Genomic DNA, 17,871 nt, shown 5'->3' with positions numbered 1-17,871 from the left:
GATAATAATAATAATAATAATAATAATAATAATAATAATAATAATAATAACTGGGACTAGATCAAACTGAAAACTTCTACACAGCAAAGGAAACAATTCATAGAGTAAAAAGGTGAAATATGAAGTGAGAGAAAATATTTGCAAACCATTTGTCTGACAATCAGTTAACATTCAAAATATATAAGAAACTTATACAACTCAACAGCAAAAAATAAAATAATCCAAGTGAAAACTGGGCAAAAGATCTAAACATTTTTTTCAAATAAGACAAACAAATGGCCAACAGATACATGAAAAGGCACCCAACATCAATAATCAGTAGGTAAATATAAACCAAAGGCACAATTAGATATCACACCTGTTAGAATAGATATTCTCAAAAATAAAACAAATAACTGTTGGAAAGGTGTGGATAAAAACAAACCTTGTGCACCACTGATGAGAATATAAATTGATACAGCCATTATGAAAACAGTGTGGAAGTTTCTAAAAATATTAAAAATATAACTACCATATAATGAGGCAATTCTTCTTCTGGGTATATATCTGAAGTAAACAAAAATATCTTTAAGGTGTATCTGCACTCCTATGTTCACTGCAGCATTATTCACAATAGCCAAGATAGGGAAACAATCTAATTGTTGATTGACAGATGAGTGGATAAAGAAACTGTGGTAGTTATATACAATTGAAGTTATTTAGCCTTTAAAAAGAAGAAAATCCTGCCATTAGCAACAATTTGGATGAACCTGAAGGACTTTATGCTAACTGAATAAGCCAGACACAGAGACAAATACTGTATGATTTCAGTTAAAAGTATAATCCAAAAAAGTTGAAATCACAGAAACAGAGTAGAATGGTGATTTCCAAAGGCTGATGATCAGGGAAATGGGAGATGCTGGTGGAAAGAAACTCTCAGTTACAGGATAAATAAATTCTGGGGATCTAATGTGCAACATGGTGACTATAGCTAATAATACTGTATTATGTACTTGAAATTTACTAAGTGAGTAGATATTAAGTGTTCTCACCACAAAAAAGGAATGGTAACTATGTGAGGTTATGGATATGTTAAATAACTTAATTGTGGCAATCATTCCACAATGTATACATGTATCAAATCATCATGTTTTATACTTTAAATATATTCAATTTTATTTGTCAATTATACCTCAGTGAAGCTGAAAAAAATTAAAATATCAACTCAGAATAGTAAAGAAAGTATGTTTTTACAATGATAAAATTAATGACTAATTTTAATATATTATTAAAAATATTAACAGTAAAAATCAGCCCAAATCCTGCCCTGTAGAGGTAACTAGTTTAAAATAATTCCTATAAGCCTCAATTCCCTCAAGTCTTTTTTCTGTATCCGTGTGCATGAGAACAAAATTAGGAGATATGTACACAGATAATTTTATATTCTGATTTTTTCATTTAATATTTATCATTTTTTATTGACAAAATAAAGATTAAATTATAACTTTCACATAAAGTAAGAGGGTTCAACAGTATAAGTTATTAATTTTATTTGTAGGCAGGCTCAGGGAGGCCCAGGGAGGCTCAGGCAGGAAAAAGCCATGGGCAGTCCTCCACCCACCTGCACAGAAGGCAGGAATCAGTGCCACTGTGACCAAGGAGGCCCAGGTTTGGAGAAGTTGCAAGCCCACACAGAAGGCAGGAGCCAGTGTCACTACAACTGGGTGGCCCCAGCCCGCTTCCATGGAAGTGGTCCACAACCACCATAACCACAGCTTCTACTGCTGCAAGGATAGTGTGCCACCAAAGTAGCAGCCACAACCACCATGCAGGTGGCCTGCTGTATATTTAACTGCACTGACATAAAGAGAGTCACCAGAGAAGCCTGGAAAAGGGGGAGGCAGGCTTTTTCCTCAAAGTCCTCTCCAGAGTAGTGGGTGGCCTGCTGTATATTTAACTGCACTGACATAAAGAGAGTCACCAGAGAAGCCTGGAAAAAGGGGAGGCAGGCTTTTTCCTCAAAGTCCTCTCCAGAGTAGTGGGAGAAACAACTGATCTATCACATGACCATAATTCAATGTAAAGATACTACAAATATGAAGAAAAAATAAACACAAGAAAATATGACACTGCCAGAAGGAAAGACCACAGTGATGTGTTGGACTTGCAGAGGGAGAGAGTATACCTAGAGATACAAAATGGAGTATGGGAAAGGGGGATTGGAGGGAAGTCGGGGATAATTGGGTGGGGGACACACAATCGCAATTTGTGGTAATGCACATGCTGCCAGTATGGATCTGGCCATCACATCTTGGGCACGAGTGGTGACAGTCAGTTTTGTATCTCATGAACATTCATAACCAACAAAAAAAGAAAGAAAGAAAGAAAATATGATACTGCCAAAGGAATACAGAACAGGAAACCCTTGAAATTACTCAAAAGGAATTCCAAGTAACAATCTTAAGGACACTCAATGAGATAGGAGAAGACTCAGACAACACAATGGAATGAGAAAAAATAACCAGGATATGAAGGAAGAAAATGAAAAAGAGATTAATACCTTAAAAAAGAACATAGCAGAACTCCTGGAGCTGAAGGATTCATTCAATGAAATAAAAAACACAACCAAGAGCTTAAGCATCGGATTAGAGCAAGCAGAAGAAAGATTTTCTGATCTCTAAAACAGTCTTTATGAAACAACCCAGACAGACAAAAACAGAAAAAAGAATTTTAAAAAATGAATGAAGTCTAAGAGAGCTAGCAGACAACCTTAAGAGTACACACATCTGAATCATAGTTGTTCCAAAAGGGGAGGAGAAAGGTAAAGGCACTGAAAATCTAGTCAATGAAATAATATTGAAAAAATTCCCTGATATAGGAAGAGACACAGACCTTCAGATCCAGGAAGCTCAAAGATCCACAAATAGATTCAATCCAAAAATTCCTCTCCAATACACACTATAGTCAAATTGGTAAAATGCAAAAACAAAGAGAATCCTAAAGACAGCATGAGAAAAGTATCAAGTCACTTATGAGAGACTTCTCACCAGACTAACAGCAGACTTCTCAACTGAAACTCTATAGGCAAGAAGAAAATAGAATGACAAACTACTTAAAGAAAAAAATCTGCCAGCAAAGAATGCTATACCCAGAAAGTCTAACCTTCGGAAATGAGGGAGGAATAGTGAATTTCCCTGGACAAACAAAAACTGCAAAAATTCATCACCACACAACCAGCCCTGCAAAAAATTCTCAAGGGAATCCTGCATCTGGGATTCAAAAAGACAATAATAGTGATCACGAATATACAAGAAAGAATAAAAGCCCCTGGTAAAACACAAATGCAAATGAGAAAGAAAAAAGAAACTAAATCTTACCATCTCAAGAAACCAACAAACATTAAAGACAAATAATAAAAGGGGAAGAAAGGAATGAAAGATATTCAAAAAATCTAAACAAAAGTCATAAAACTCCATGAGTAAGAAAATACCTCTCAATAACAACCCTAACTGTAAGTGGATTAAACTCTTCCACTCAAAAGACACAGATTGACAGATTGGATTAACAGCTAGACCCAACTATATGTGGTCTTAAAGAGACTCACTTCACCTGTAAAGACACACACAGACTTATAGTGAAGGGATGGAAAAACATATACCACACAAATGGAAACCCAAAATGAGCAGAGATAGCTATTCTCACATCAGATAAAATAGACTTTAAACCAAAAACCATAAAAAGAGATTAAGAAGACCACTATATAATGATAATGGAATCTATCCAGCAAGAAGACATAACAATTATAAATATGTATTCATCCAACACCAGAGCACCCAGATATATAAAGTAAACATTATTAGACCTAAAGAAAGACACAGACCCCAATATGGTAATAGTGGGGGACCTGAATACCTCTTTCTCGACACTGGACAAATCATCCAGGAAATAAATCAACAGAGAAACACAGGATTTAAACTACACCTTAGACCAATTTGACTTGGCGGATATCTACAGAACACTTCATCCAACAACCACAGAATATACATTCTTCTCATCAGCATATGGAACATTCTCCAGGGTAGACCACATTAGGTCACAAATCAAGTCTCTACAAATTTTTTTTTTTTCCTTTTTGTCTTTTCTACTGACCGGTAATGGGATCGCAACCCTCAGTGTCGCGCCCGCACCGGGGACCAGCGACGGGATCACAACCCTCGGTGTTGCGCCTGCACCACGCTCAACCAGTGAGCGGGAACCGGTCTCCACATGGGATCCGAACCCTCGGCGGGAGCGCCGCCACGCTTCCAGGCGGCGCACTCTCCAGTGCGCCACTGGGCCGGCCCAAGTCTCTACAAATTTTTAAAAATTGAAATAATCTCAAGTATTGTTTCAGACCACAATGGGTTAAAACCAGAAATTAATAATAAGTGAAACTTAGGACTCTATACAAATACACGGAAAATAAACAACAGGCATCTGAACGACGTATTGGTCTAAGAAGAAAATACACAGGATGCCTTGGATTGAATGTCCTCCCAAAATGTAACCACCACGGTAACAGTGTTAAGAGGGCGGTAAATCTTATTATGGTAATTTGGAGGAGGGTGCTTGAAGAGGTGATTAGATTGTACGACTATGCCACAGTGAATGGATCAAAAATGGTGGTCATGGGCATAGGTTGGAGGGTTTTTCAAGGAGAGGGAATGAGGACAGTAAATGAGTCTGCTTCCACCATCTTACAATAGTGCATAACTGCCACCTCTACCAGATGCGTTCTATAGACTTTGGACTTCTGAGCATCCAAAACTGTAAGCAATAAATTTCATTTTCTTATAAATCACCCAGTTTCCAGTATTTTGTTATAAGCAACAGAAACAGACTAATACACAGGGAATCAAAAATTTCTTGAAACCAACAAAAATAAAGATACATATCAAAACCTGTGGGATGCTGCAAAAGCAGTACTAAAAGGGAAGTGCAATAAATGCTTACATCAAAAAAGAAAAAGAAAAATTCAAATAAACAACTTAATGCTACACATTAAAGAACTAGAAAAACAAGAACAATCCAATCCCAAAATTAATAGATAAAAAAAAGATCAGAGCAGAACTAAATGAAATAAAACCCCCCAAAGATACAAAAGATCACTGAAACGAAGAGTTGTTTTTTTGAGAAGACACACAAAATAGACAAACCATTATCTTGATTAACAAAAAAGGAAGAGAGAAGACCCAAATAACAAAAATCAGAAATGAAAAAGGTGACATTATTGATACCATGGAAATATAAAGAATCACTAGAGACTATTACAACTATATGCCAAAAAAATTCAAAATCTGGAAGAAATGAGTACATTTCCAAAAACATACAAACTATCAGGACGGAAGTAAGAAGAAATAGAAAACTTGAACATACCAATAATAAGCAGTGAATTTGGAGCAATAATCATCAGTCTCCCAACAAATAAAAGCCTAGGACTGAATGGCTTCACTGCTGAATTCTACCAAACCTTAAAGAGGCATTAATGCCAATTCTCTTTGAACTATTCCAAAAAATTGAAACAGAGGTCACTCCCAAATTCATTCTATGAGGCCATCACCACCTTCATACCAAAACAAAACAAAGATACAAAAGAAAAAGAAAAAAGAAAACTGCAGGCCAATATCTCTGATGAACATAGATGCAAATATCCTCACAATATTACCAATCAGAACACAGCAACACATTAAAAAACGTATACACCATGATCAAGTAGGATTCATCGTAGGGAGGCAATGATGGTTCAACATATGGATGTCAATAAATGTGATACACCACACCAACAAAACCAAGAACAAAAACCATATGATTATTTCAATAGATGCAGAAAAAGCTTTCAACAAAATTCAACATTACTTTATGATAAAGGCTCTCAGCAATTAGATATAGAAGGAAAGCATTTCAACACAATAAAAGCCATATGTGACAAACCCACTGCCAACATCATCCTGAGTGGAACAGAAACAAGACAACGATGCCTATGATCACTACTCCTATTTAACATAGACTTAGAAGTACTAGCCAGAGAACTCAGGCAAGAGAAAGAAATAAAGGGTGCTCAGATTAGAAAAGAAAAAGTCAAATTATCCTGTTTGCAGATGACATGATCCTATTTATAGAAAAACCTAAAGATTCTACCAAAAAACTCTTACAGGTCATTAATAATTTCAGCAATGTTGCAGAATACAAAACCAACACCTAAAAATCAGTAGCATTTTAATTCTCCAATAATGAACTAGTAGAAAAAGAAATCGAGAACGTAAGCCCATTTACAATAGTCACCGAAACCAAAAACCAAAAAAATCTAGGAATCAATTTAACCAAGGAGGTGAAATAACTCTGCAAAGAGAACTAAAAATAACTACTGAAAGAAATTAAAGACAAAAAAAAAAAAAAAAAAGGAATACATTCCATGCTCTTGCAGTGGAAGGATCAATATAGTGAAAATATCCTTACCACCCAAAGCAATCTACAGATTCAATGCAATCCCCACCAATATTCCAATGACATTCTTCACAGAAATATGAAAAACAATCCTAAAATTCATACGGAGCAACAAAAGATCCCAAATAGCCAAACCAATTCTAAAGGTAGAAGTGTCACTAATTTTCAAATAATATAATTATTCAAATAAAAGACACCAAATAACTGAGAACTATTAGAACTAATTTAAAATGTTTTAATCTCCTCAACTTCTATATACAAAAGAAAAACTTGTCCCATTTATAAAATAGCAAGGATAAGTTTCAGATGTTAAGAATGAGTGCAATGTAGTATGGGTAAGCCCTATATGCATTTTAAATAATTTTCTAAGGAACATGAAAGTATAGTCTGAATAAATAGAGATAAGTATAGTGTCCCTAGAGTACGTCACAATATTGGTAAAGATGTTAATTCTCCCAACCTACGCAATAAAATTTAAAATGAGAAATATAAATAATGGGTACAAAAAGGTAGATTAGAAGAGATGTTACAAATATTTAGAAAACAAAAGAGTACTATCTATAATATATAAAGAATTATAAATCAGTAAGAAGAAGACAAACTAACAGGAATAGTATGTACAGAGAAGCAATTATCTGAAAAAATACAAGAAATAAGAAGATAAAGTTTAAAGACTTAGTTTAAATTCTGGCTGATCCATCTAGTAGTTGTGTTTGAAAAATTTACTTCTCCTCCATGAGCCTCTATTTTCTTTGCCAGTTGTAATCAGAGTGCTGTTTATTTGCCATGTTAAAAATAAAGCTATTCCTTTTCTGAGCAAGCCAGATGAGCCTGTTTCCATGTCACCTTGCTCTCTGTGAATGTCCTTGGAATCTTAGTTATTTTCTTTCTACCAGAAATTTATTTGTTCCTACCTACAGGCATTATTAAACCCTTTTAAGAACCTCTGCTACTCATTACTTTGCACAACCAATATTAGGCTGTGGTCAGTTCTTCCTGAAAGAAAATATATTTTAAAAATGGGGAAAAAAACCTGATCTCCAGGGAGAAAAAAATAAAGTAAATGTACAGACATAAGAACCATAACTAAGGGAAGTGATGCAGAGGAGAAACAGAAATTTTAAAGGGTTGCTTTTGTTTCTGGTCACTTCCTACTTTGGAAATCCAGCTGTAATTCCTGTTCTTAGATGCTATTAGATAACCTTGTATACTTTCAAACTTTCCCTTTATACCAAAGCTAATGGAATTTCTGTTATAACTGTCATATAATTTCTATTACAACTGTAATATAACTGTATATAACTATGTATAGTTCATCTTTTCCTGACTGAGACATCTGGTCCATAGCAACTAACCACTACCTTGTTTCTATGAAAACAGGAAGTTATGTTTCAATTCACCTACGAAAACTTAGTGTTCTTAAACTAACATTACCTGCACTTGAGAGAAAGGAATTATGCTTCCAAATATATTGCTTCACCAAAAACTTACTTGTGGCAAAAAATCAAAACTATATGAATAGCTTCCCTTTCCAGTTTCTTGTAAACATCATAAAATGAACAATGAATCCAAATAAATTACCAATTAAAGTTCTCTTAATAAAGAATTGCATTAGTCAACATCTACCTACTTATTTATAAAAGGGAAGGAAATTTTTTAATGCAGTAGTAGAGTTTGAAAGTACATGACTCCGGGCCAGCCCGGTGGTGCACTCGGTAGAGTGCGGCGCTTGGGAGCGTGGCGGCGCTCCCGCGGAGGGTTCGGATCCCATATAGAGACTGGTCGCGGTGCAGGCGCGACACCGAAGGTTGCGATCCTGTTACCGGTCGCGAAAAAAGACAAAAAGGAAAAAAAAAAAAAAAAAGAAAGTACATGACTCCACAGATGTAAATAGTTTGAATGTGTTATAAATTAAGCTTTATGCATAAAATTCAAATTATAAATAAGATAAAAGTAAATATATTTTATAAAATTATTTTGGGATTCATTTAAATGGAAATCTATTCAAGTGCTCTAGAAAAAATTATATTATAGACTATAATTTTGTTAAAGCTATATTCAAAGCCTTCATGGTAAATAGCTACTTTTTGAAAAACAGCAAGTATCTTCCAAAAACATCAATTAAACTCTTGATATTAAAACTCCCAAATTAATAGAATTCCTAAAAATAAATAAAACTATATCAAACTGGCAGTACTTGCCTCTTTTTCAGCTTCTTTAAATGTTGTTTCTTTCTCCTTTACTCTCTGCATAAATCTCTGTTTCAACTCTTCTTCTTCCCTTTGACATTGATCATAGAACTCTTGTCTTTTGGCTTCATAGATCTCTTGAAAACTAAAATAAAAATTTTAATTACTCTCATGTTAAAATGCTGATATAAATAAACATATAAATGTATATATTGTTCATTAGGTTCTACATGAGGACATTTACCAATAGTCCCCCACATATAGATAGCAACACAAAATAAAAATTTCTGTATCATGAGATGTAAAAATTTAATTTACAATCACAATATTTAATATGTGAGCATGTAAAGAATACTAGAATTTTCTTATTTCTGCCACTTTCCAATATAACATACTTCTTTAAATCTTTTGAATATCATGAGATGTAAAAATTTAATTTACAATCACAATATTTAATATGTGAGCATGTAAAGAACACTAGAATTTTCTTATTTCTGCCACTTTCCAATATAACATACTTCTTTAAATCTTTTGAAAGTAAAATTTGGCAAAACCTCTAAAATATGAGACTATTTTCAAAACAGTTAATATAAATCTAGGCATTTTTCAAAATATTATTCATGTAAGATAGTTCAGTTTGGGTTGTCTTCAAAGAAACATAAATGATATAACTGGTTTTATACTACATTGTCATACTTTTGCAGCACAAATCCTATTCCACTTCAGTATAGCTAAATACACCTGTTCCCAAACTTTTTTCACTTGACTTCCTGGACATTTTGCTGCTGCTTCTCAACTCTTTCCTCCATCAAATCCTTCTCAATATCCTATGCCAAAGAAGGTAGGGGAGAAAGTTAGAGACTGGCTAATGGATACAAAATTACAGCTAGATAGAAAAAATAACTTCTATTAGTGTACAGTCGACCCAGGAATCCATAATTAACAAAGATTTCCTCCATGTTGTCAAATGACTAGAAGACAGATCAAATGTTCACATCACAAAGAAATGACTAAGTTTTGCAATGATGAATATGTGATTACCCTGATTAGATCAGCACACATTGTATACATTAAAATATAAATCCGTAAACTATAAATATGTATAATCAATATATTTCAATTAAAAACTTCGTAATGTCCTTTGTCAATTTTTCTCAGTCTTTGCTAATATTTGCCTACCTCCTTCCTGAGCTTACATTTCATATAATTATATACAAAAATTAAAGCAAAATAATTGGTTTTTTTTCTTGGACACACATTTCAGCATATAAACATATTGGATACACATATTTCTGCATATAAATGAGACCTTGCATTATGTTTTTCCTACTATCTCCATCTAAGTCTGAAGATAAGTAATAAACCTAAAACTCAGGATCACCCAAGATGAGAGAAGTACAATTATTCTAATTCCCAAATAATTGAATCTTGTGTTTTAGGGGATTTCTAAATTATCCATTTGGTTGTGTTAGCAACATCTCTACCCACCTAACTGGCTGGTTGTCTGGGCCCACATCTGTAAAGCCCATTTTCTGAAGTTTGCAGCATCGATAACGTTCATATTGCTGACTGTGAGTTTGTTCTTTCAGGTTTTCCATATTGGTATAAAGAAGCATATTCCGGAGTTTAACAAAGTCAGAGTGATTTTCATTTTCCACTAGTCAGAAAAAAATGATAAATCCACAACATTCATTATCACTCCCTGACAATTAACATGTATTTATGAATAAATGCATGGATAAAAAATAAATTTAAAATAACAAAGTGATCAATCTCATTAATAGCTGTAATTCTTTTAACCACAGAACTGTGGTTGTACTATACATATCAATTATCAACAGAGTTTAACCAACCGGTCAGCAAATCTGCTTTAAATTTGTTACCTAAAGAATAAATTTAAAATATTTAGGTAACAATTTATATGAGTATATGGTATAGGCTTTTATTAATAATTGTGTTAGTATTTTACAAACTACTCAAGGTATTTCACAGAGTGCTAACAGGATTTGTAATATAACTTTGCTAAACAACTTTATTGAAGTAAATTCTGCTAACAAAAAGGCCTTAAAATTGTGCATTCTTTAGTTATCAAATTCTGTTTATATAACACATTTATGAGACTTCATTAGTCAATATTCAAAATCAATCAATAAGTTTACATGGCTGATTTAAGGATAAACATAGACTGAAAGTGAAGGGATGGAAAAGATATTCCATGAAAGTGAAAGTCAAGAGACCTGGTAGGAATTCTTCTATCAGATAAAATAGACTTTAAGTCAAAGAAATGTAAGTACAATTATTCTCCTTCCTAAATGATTGTATCTTGTGTTTTTAGAGGATTTCTAAATTATCCATTAGGTTGTCCTAGCAATATCTCCACTCATGTAACTAAAGTAGGTCATCATATAATGATAAAGAGGTCAGTTCATCAAAAGGATATAACAATTGTAAGTATATATGCACCTAACATTGAAACACCTAAATATATAAAGCAAATATTGATAGATCTGAAGGGAGAGATAGACTATAATAATAGGGAACTTTGTAACCTCACTTTCAAAAATGGACAGATCATCAAAATGTAAAATCAGTAAGAAAACATTAGACTTAAACTACACTTTAAACCAAATAGACCTAACAGATATATACAGAACATTCCATCCAATAGCAACAGAATACATATTATTATTAAGCACACACAGAAACTCTCCAGGATACATCATAGGCCACAAAATAACTCTTAGAAAATTTAAAACAATTGAAGTGAACATTTTCATGCAGATATCTCTTTGATTTATTGATTTAAATTCATTTGGATATAAACCTGGAAGTGGAATGTCTGTTCTATTTTTAGTTTTTTTGAGGAAACTTCATAATATTTTCTGAAATAGCTGTACTAATTTTCATTTTCACCAATACTGCATAAGTGTTCCCTTTTCTTCATGTCCTTATCAATACTTGTTATCATTTGTTTTATTGATAGCCATTCTAACAGTCATGAGGTGATATATTATTGTGGTTTTAATTTGCATTTCCCTGATATTGATCATTTTCTAATATATATCTGTTGGCTATTCATATCTCTTCTTTTGCAAAATGACTGTACAGATTCTTTCCCCACTTTTTAATAATTTTTTTCTTGCTCGAATTGTTTAAGTAAACAGCAAGAATATTATATATTTTGGATATTAGCCTTCTAACAGATGGATGATTTGCACATATTTTCTCCCAATACATTAATTTTCTCTTCACTCTATTAACTGTTTTCTTTGCCATGCAGAAGTTTCTTAGTTTAATCCAATCTCATCTGTTTCTTTTTGTTTTTCTTGCCTGTGCTTTTGAAAATCTGTCCAAGAAATCATTGCCAAGACCAATGTCGTGAATATTTTCCTCCATGTTTTCTTTTAATAGGTTTAAAGTTTCAGGTTTTGGGTTTAAGCTCTTTATCCATTTTGAGTTGGTTTTTGTATATAGTGTGAGATAAGTCTATTTTTATTCTTCTCCATATGGATATTTAGTTTTCCCAAGATCATCCATTGAACAGACTGTTCATTCCTCATGGTGTGCTTGTGGCACCTTTGTTGAGGGTCAATTGATCATAACTACTTGGGCTTATTTATGGGCTTTCTATCCTATTCCATTGGTTGATGTGTTTGTTTTATGCCAGTACCATGCTGTCCTGAATACAATAACTTTATAATATAATTTTAAATCAAGCAGTGTGATTCCTCAATCTTTGTTCTTTTTTCTTGAGATTACTTTAGGTATTTGGTGTCTTTACTGGTTCCATATAAATTTTAGGGTTTTTAAAATTTTTGTTGAAAATGACATTGGAATTCTGATAGAAATGCCATGGAATCTGTAAATCACTTTGGGTAGTATGGGCATTTTTAATAACATTAATTTTTCCAGTTGATGAACAGGGGGTATCTTTCCATTTGTTTGTGTCATCTTTGATTTTTTTTATCAATATTTTATAGTTTTCAGTATATAGATCTTTCATCCGCTTGGTTAAATTTACTCCTAATTATTTTATTTTTTCAGCATTAATCATAATAGTCAAGATATGTAAGCAACCTAAGTGTCCATCAATGAATGAAAGGATAAAGAAAATGTGATGTATATACACAATGAGATACTACACAGCCTTAGAAGAATGTTTGTCATTTGCAACAACATAGATGGAACTGAAGGATATTATGCTAAGTAAAATAAGCTAGGTACAGAAAGACAAACTCTATATGACCTCACTTTATATGTGAAATTTTAGAAAGTCAATTTCATAGAGAGAGTAGAAAGTTGGTTACTAGAGAATGGAGAGAAAGGGAAAGGATTTGTTGATCAAATGGTATAAAGTATCAGTTAGAATGGAAGCCTAAATTTTATTTATCTATTGCACTTCATGATGACCACATTTAAAGATAACGTATTTTATATTTCAAATTTGATAAAATAGATTGTTAACATTCTCACCACACAAAAATATTTTGTTAGATAATAGATATGTTAATTAGCCTGATTGAATCTTTCTATAATGTACACAAAAAAATATATCATACTCCATAAATATAGACAAGTATTATGTCATTTAAAAAATTTAAAAGCTTATGAAGGTTAAAATTGTAACAAGTATCTTTTATAATCAGAATGATAAGAAAATAGAGAGGCACCCAGGGTGCTTTCTCCCCCACAGAAAAGGACCAGCACAACTAAGAGACAGCTAAATATTGATGGGAGCATCAGTGGGAGAACACAGGGGTGCGGCAGGAGACTAGTGAGATCCCTGTGGATTATGAATGCTCAGTATGACAGCACACCTGCTTAGCAGTCTTGTGAACAGTCCAAGCAGTCAGACATGCCCCCTCAGTACAGGCCTGGCTAGAAGCCCCACCCATTATCCAAGAAGCAGGTGGACAGGCCGCCTCACTGCAGCCCCCCCAGTGGCATCACCCACTTCCTGAGAAGTGGCACAGTAACTCTGACCTTGGCAGATCAGCTCCTGAACCACTAAGGGAAGCATGAACTTGCCTCAGGCCCCAAGAAATGGCATGGCAGAAAGGTCACTGGCAGACCTACACTCAGCTAGCTGAGCCAAAGTGCACCCACATCCCTGGCTCAGAGAAACAGATCAGCTGTCATACCTCTGGAAGACCTGTTCCCGAGTCTTTCAGCCATCACATGCACATGAACCCAAGTGAGAAACAGCTTGGCTAAAGTGCCTCTGGTGGACCGATCTGAGATCAGAGAAGAAGCACAGTGACCTGGCAACTGGCAAACCAGTTCCAGACACCCTGACATGCCATACACCCACACCCAAGCCTGAGAATCAATCTGGCATCCAGTGAGCCAGCTCCCAAGATGACTGACCAACAAGGTGAATGTGCACATCCCTGGCCTGTGAACCAACCCAGCAATCTCTCCCCCATCCACCATGACAAACCTCACAAGTGTAGGTCACTGAGTCACTCATAGACATAGGGAAAGCGGATTACACCTGAAGAAACTATACAGAGTCTACACTATTGCATCTATCTGGAACAAAGTCATTGCACTCTACCCAGTCAAGACCCTAGGACACATTTGTGGGTAAAAGTCTTTTCCCATGAAAGCCACTAAACAAAACTCAAAGAGGTAACTATTCCACTAGAAGCACAGGTATCACAACAGGGAAAGAAGAAACGTGAAAAAACAAGGTAACATGACCCAACCAAAAAAATATATAAACAGAAAACCAAAACAAAATAATACTCCAGTAACTGATCCCAAGGAATCAGAAATTGCCAACTTTCTAGAAAAAGAATTCAAATTAGTGACCTTAAAAAACTGAGATACAAGGGCCGGCCCGGTGGCGCACTGGAGAGTGCGCCGCTTGGGAGTGCGGCGGCACTCCTGCTGAGGGTTCAGATCCCATGTGGAGACCGGTTCCCGCTCACTGGCTGAGCGCAGTGTGGGTGCAACACCGAGGGTTGCGATCCCGTTACTGGTCAGTAAAAAAAAAAAAGACAAAAAAAGAGGAAAAAAAAAACAAAACAAAAACTGAGATACAAGAAGATATAGACAAACATTTCAATGAAATTAGAAAACCAATTCACAATCTAAGTGAGAAATTCAACAAAAAGATAGATATCATTTAAAAAATCAAACAGAAATCTTGGAATTGGGGCTGGCCTGGTGGCGCACTGCTACAGTGCGCCGCTTGGGAAGTGCGGCGGCGCTCCTGCTGAGGGTTCGGATCCCACATACAGACCGACCGCTCACTGGCTGAGGGTTGCGATCCCGTTGCCGGTCCCGGTCCGGTATGGGCGCGACACTGAGGGTTGCGATCCGTTGCCGGTCACGAAAAAAGACAAAAAGGGGAAAAAAAAAAAAAAGAAATCTTGGAATTGAAGAATTTAGTGAAGGACATAAAAAATACTTCTTGGAGTCTCAATAACAGACTAGATCAAGTATAAGAAAGAATTTCTGACCTTGAACATAGCAGTTTGGGAATAACACAGAAAAACAAAAAAGAAAAAAAATTAAAAAGAATGAACAGGACTATCATCCCAGAGGCAGGGCAAGATAGCAGACTAGAGGAACTCAACATATAATCCTCCCACAAAAAGGGACTAGAGAAAGGAAAGGACAGCTAAGTACAGGGGAGAACATTGGTGGGAGAGCATGGGAGAGCACCAGGAGTCTGGTGAGGAACCTGTGGAGCACAAAAACCAAGAAGGGTGTTGTAGAGGAGAAAGAAGCATGGGAATTCAGCTGCCACCATGTCTCTGATACCAGGATCAACACAGGAGGAATTCTCGCTTGTGACAGAAAGAATATACTCAGCTGTGAGCAATTCTCAGGGATAATCTTCCTCTTGTTCCAGTCTCAGCCCACCACTACCACCACTATGGTGACCTGTATATTTGTCTAGCCCCAGATCCAGGACCCTTCTCCCTATGCAGGACTTTTTCCCACAGAGCGCACCCAGCCACACAACCCACATGGCATTCCAGCAGCCTGTGTGACCCCAGCCACCAGTGTGACTCCAATGGCCCAGTCATCTTTGTGGCCCCACCTACCTATGTGGGCCCAACTCTCTAGCCACTTGCACAGCCACAATCATCCAGCTGCCCATGCAGCCCCACTCACCCATGCAGAGTCAGCCATCTGGCCACCCAAGTGACCCAACATAGCCACTTGAGCAACACTCCTGCCCACATTGGATCTGCCACCTGGCCACCCATGCAGCCCCAGCTGCCTAAGCCAGCCACACCTGCTCATGTGGGCCCAGGTGTCCCACTGCCCTCACAGCCCCAGACACAGGTACCAGCCACAACAGCTGCCTATGCAGCCTCACCCTCATGTGTGAATGCAACTATCCAGTCACCAGCATGGCTGCCCACATGGCCTCACTCACCCACATGTGCCTAGCCTTGCACACAGTCCCAGCCACAGACATAGCTGCCAGTGCCCACCAGAACTACTGACACTACTGAGTATACCTAGAACCAAAGCTAAAAGACCCCAACTAATAGGCAGTATATAACAAATCTAAAGGAGGGAGTCTTTCTCCTCAAAAGTCAACCAGAGTAATGGATGAAGGAACTGCTCTACCAGATGACCAGACATTGATGTAGGGATAGTATAAATATAGAAGAAAAAAAAAACCATATGAAACCATAAAAAGAATACTATAATTTCCAAATACAAGACCACAAACAACGAGAAACCCTTGAAATGCCTGAAAATAAATTCCAAGTAATAATCTTTAAAAAAACTCAGTGAGATACAAGAAGAAGACTCAGTTAGACAATACAACAAAATGAGAAAAACAACACGAGACACAAAGAAGAAAATTTACAAAGAGAAAAATACCATTAAAAGAAAACATGTAGCAGAACTCCTGGAACTGAAACATTCATTCAATAAATGTTTAAAAACTACAACTGAGAATGTAAGCAGCAACCTAGAGTAAGCAGAAGAAAGAACTTCTGATCTCAAAGACAGTCTTTTCCAAATAACCAAAGTGGACAGAAAATAAAATGAAAAAGAATTTGAAAACAAAGAAAATCTAAGAGAGCTAGCAAACAACCTTAAACGCAGAAACATCCAAATCACCAGTGTTTCAGAAGTTTAAGAACAGGAACAAGACAATGATACCCACTCTCACCATTCCCATTTCACATATTAGAAGTACTAGCCAGAACAATCAGGCAAGAGAAAGAAATAAAGGGAATCCATATTGGAGAGGAGGAAGTCAAACTGTCCTTCTTTGCAGATGACAGGATCTTATATATAGAAAAACCTAGACTCCATCAAAAAAACTCTTAGAGCTGATTAACAGTTTCAGTAATGTTGCAGGATACAAAATCAACACCCAAAAATCAGTAGCACTTTTATACTCCAATAACAAACTAGCAGAATATGAAATCAAAAAGCAAGCCCATTTACAAAAGTTGCCAAAAACATTAAAAAACCTAGGAATTAATTTAACCAAGGATTTGAGATATCTCTACAATGGGGACTACAAATCACTGCTGAAAGAAATTAAAGATGACACAAAAAGTCAGAAAGGTATTCCATATTCTGACTTGGAAGAACTAACATTGTGAAAACGTCCATATTACCCAAGATAAATCCATTGCCAGTTTGATCCTGAATGGGGAAAAACTGAATACTTTTCCTTTAAGAACAGGAACTGGACAAGGATGCCCACTCTCACCACTCCTATTCAACACAGTGTTGGAAGTACTAGCCAGAGCAATCAGAGAAGAGAAGGAAATAAAGGGTATCCAGATTGGAAAAGATGAAGTCAAACTGTCCCTGTTTGCAGATGACATGATCCTATATATCAAACAGCCTAAAACCTCTATAAAAAAAACCCTTGGAGTTGATAAATGATTTCAGCAAAGTAGCAGGATACAAAATCAACACACAAAAATCAGTAGCATATCTATTCGCCAATAGTGAACATGCACAAAGAGAAGTCAAGAAAGCTTGCCCATTTACAATAGCCACCAAAAAAATAAAATACTTATGAATTGAGTTAACCGGGGATGGGAAAAATCTCTATAATGAGAACTACAAACCACTATTGAGAGAAATTAAAGAGGACACAAGAAGATAGCAAGATATCCCATGCTCTTGGATTGGAAGAATCAACATTGTGAAAATGTCCATACTACCCAAAGTGATCTACAAATTCAATGCAATCCCCATCAAAATTCCAATGATATTTTTT

At 35.7% G+C, this 17,871-nt stretch overlaps 1 protein-coding gene across 1 annotated transcript in view; it reads right to left on the bottom strand.

Moving 5' to 3' along the window:
- Positions 1 to 17,871, bottom strand: part of LOC103609221 (septin-14-like) — a 56,521-nt gene that overhangs the window by 24,506 nt on the left and 14,144 nt on the right. The window contains exons 2-3 of the mRNA XM_008593578.1: positions 10,140 to 10,308; positions 8,664 to 8,796 (exon numbers count right to left, since the gene is read on the bottom strand). Coding sequence (XP_008591800.1) covers positions 8,664 to 8,796; positions 10,140 to 10,308 — 302 coding nt within the window. The remainder of the gene's footprint in view (positions 1 to 8,663; positions 8,797 to 10,139; positions 10,309 to 17,871) is intronic.

This window comes from Galeopterus variegatus, unplaced genomic scaffold (assembly GCF_000696425.1).
Source record: "Galeopterus variegatus unplaced genomic scaffold, G_variegatus-3.0.2 Scaffold9360, whole genome shotgun sequence".
Classification (NCBI taxonomy): Eukaryota; Metazoa; Chordata; class Mammalia; order Dermoptera; family Cynocephalidae; genus Galeopterus; species Galeopterus variegatus.
Note: the sequence above shows the minus strand (reverse complement) of the source record. Positions and strands in the feature narration are given on the sequence as shown.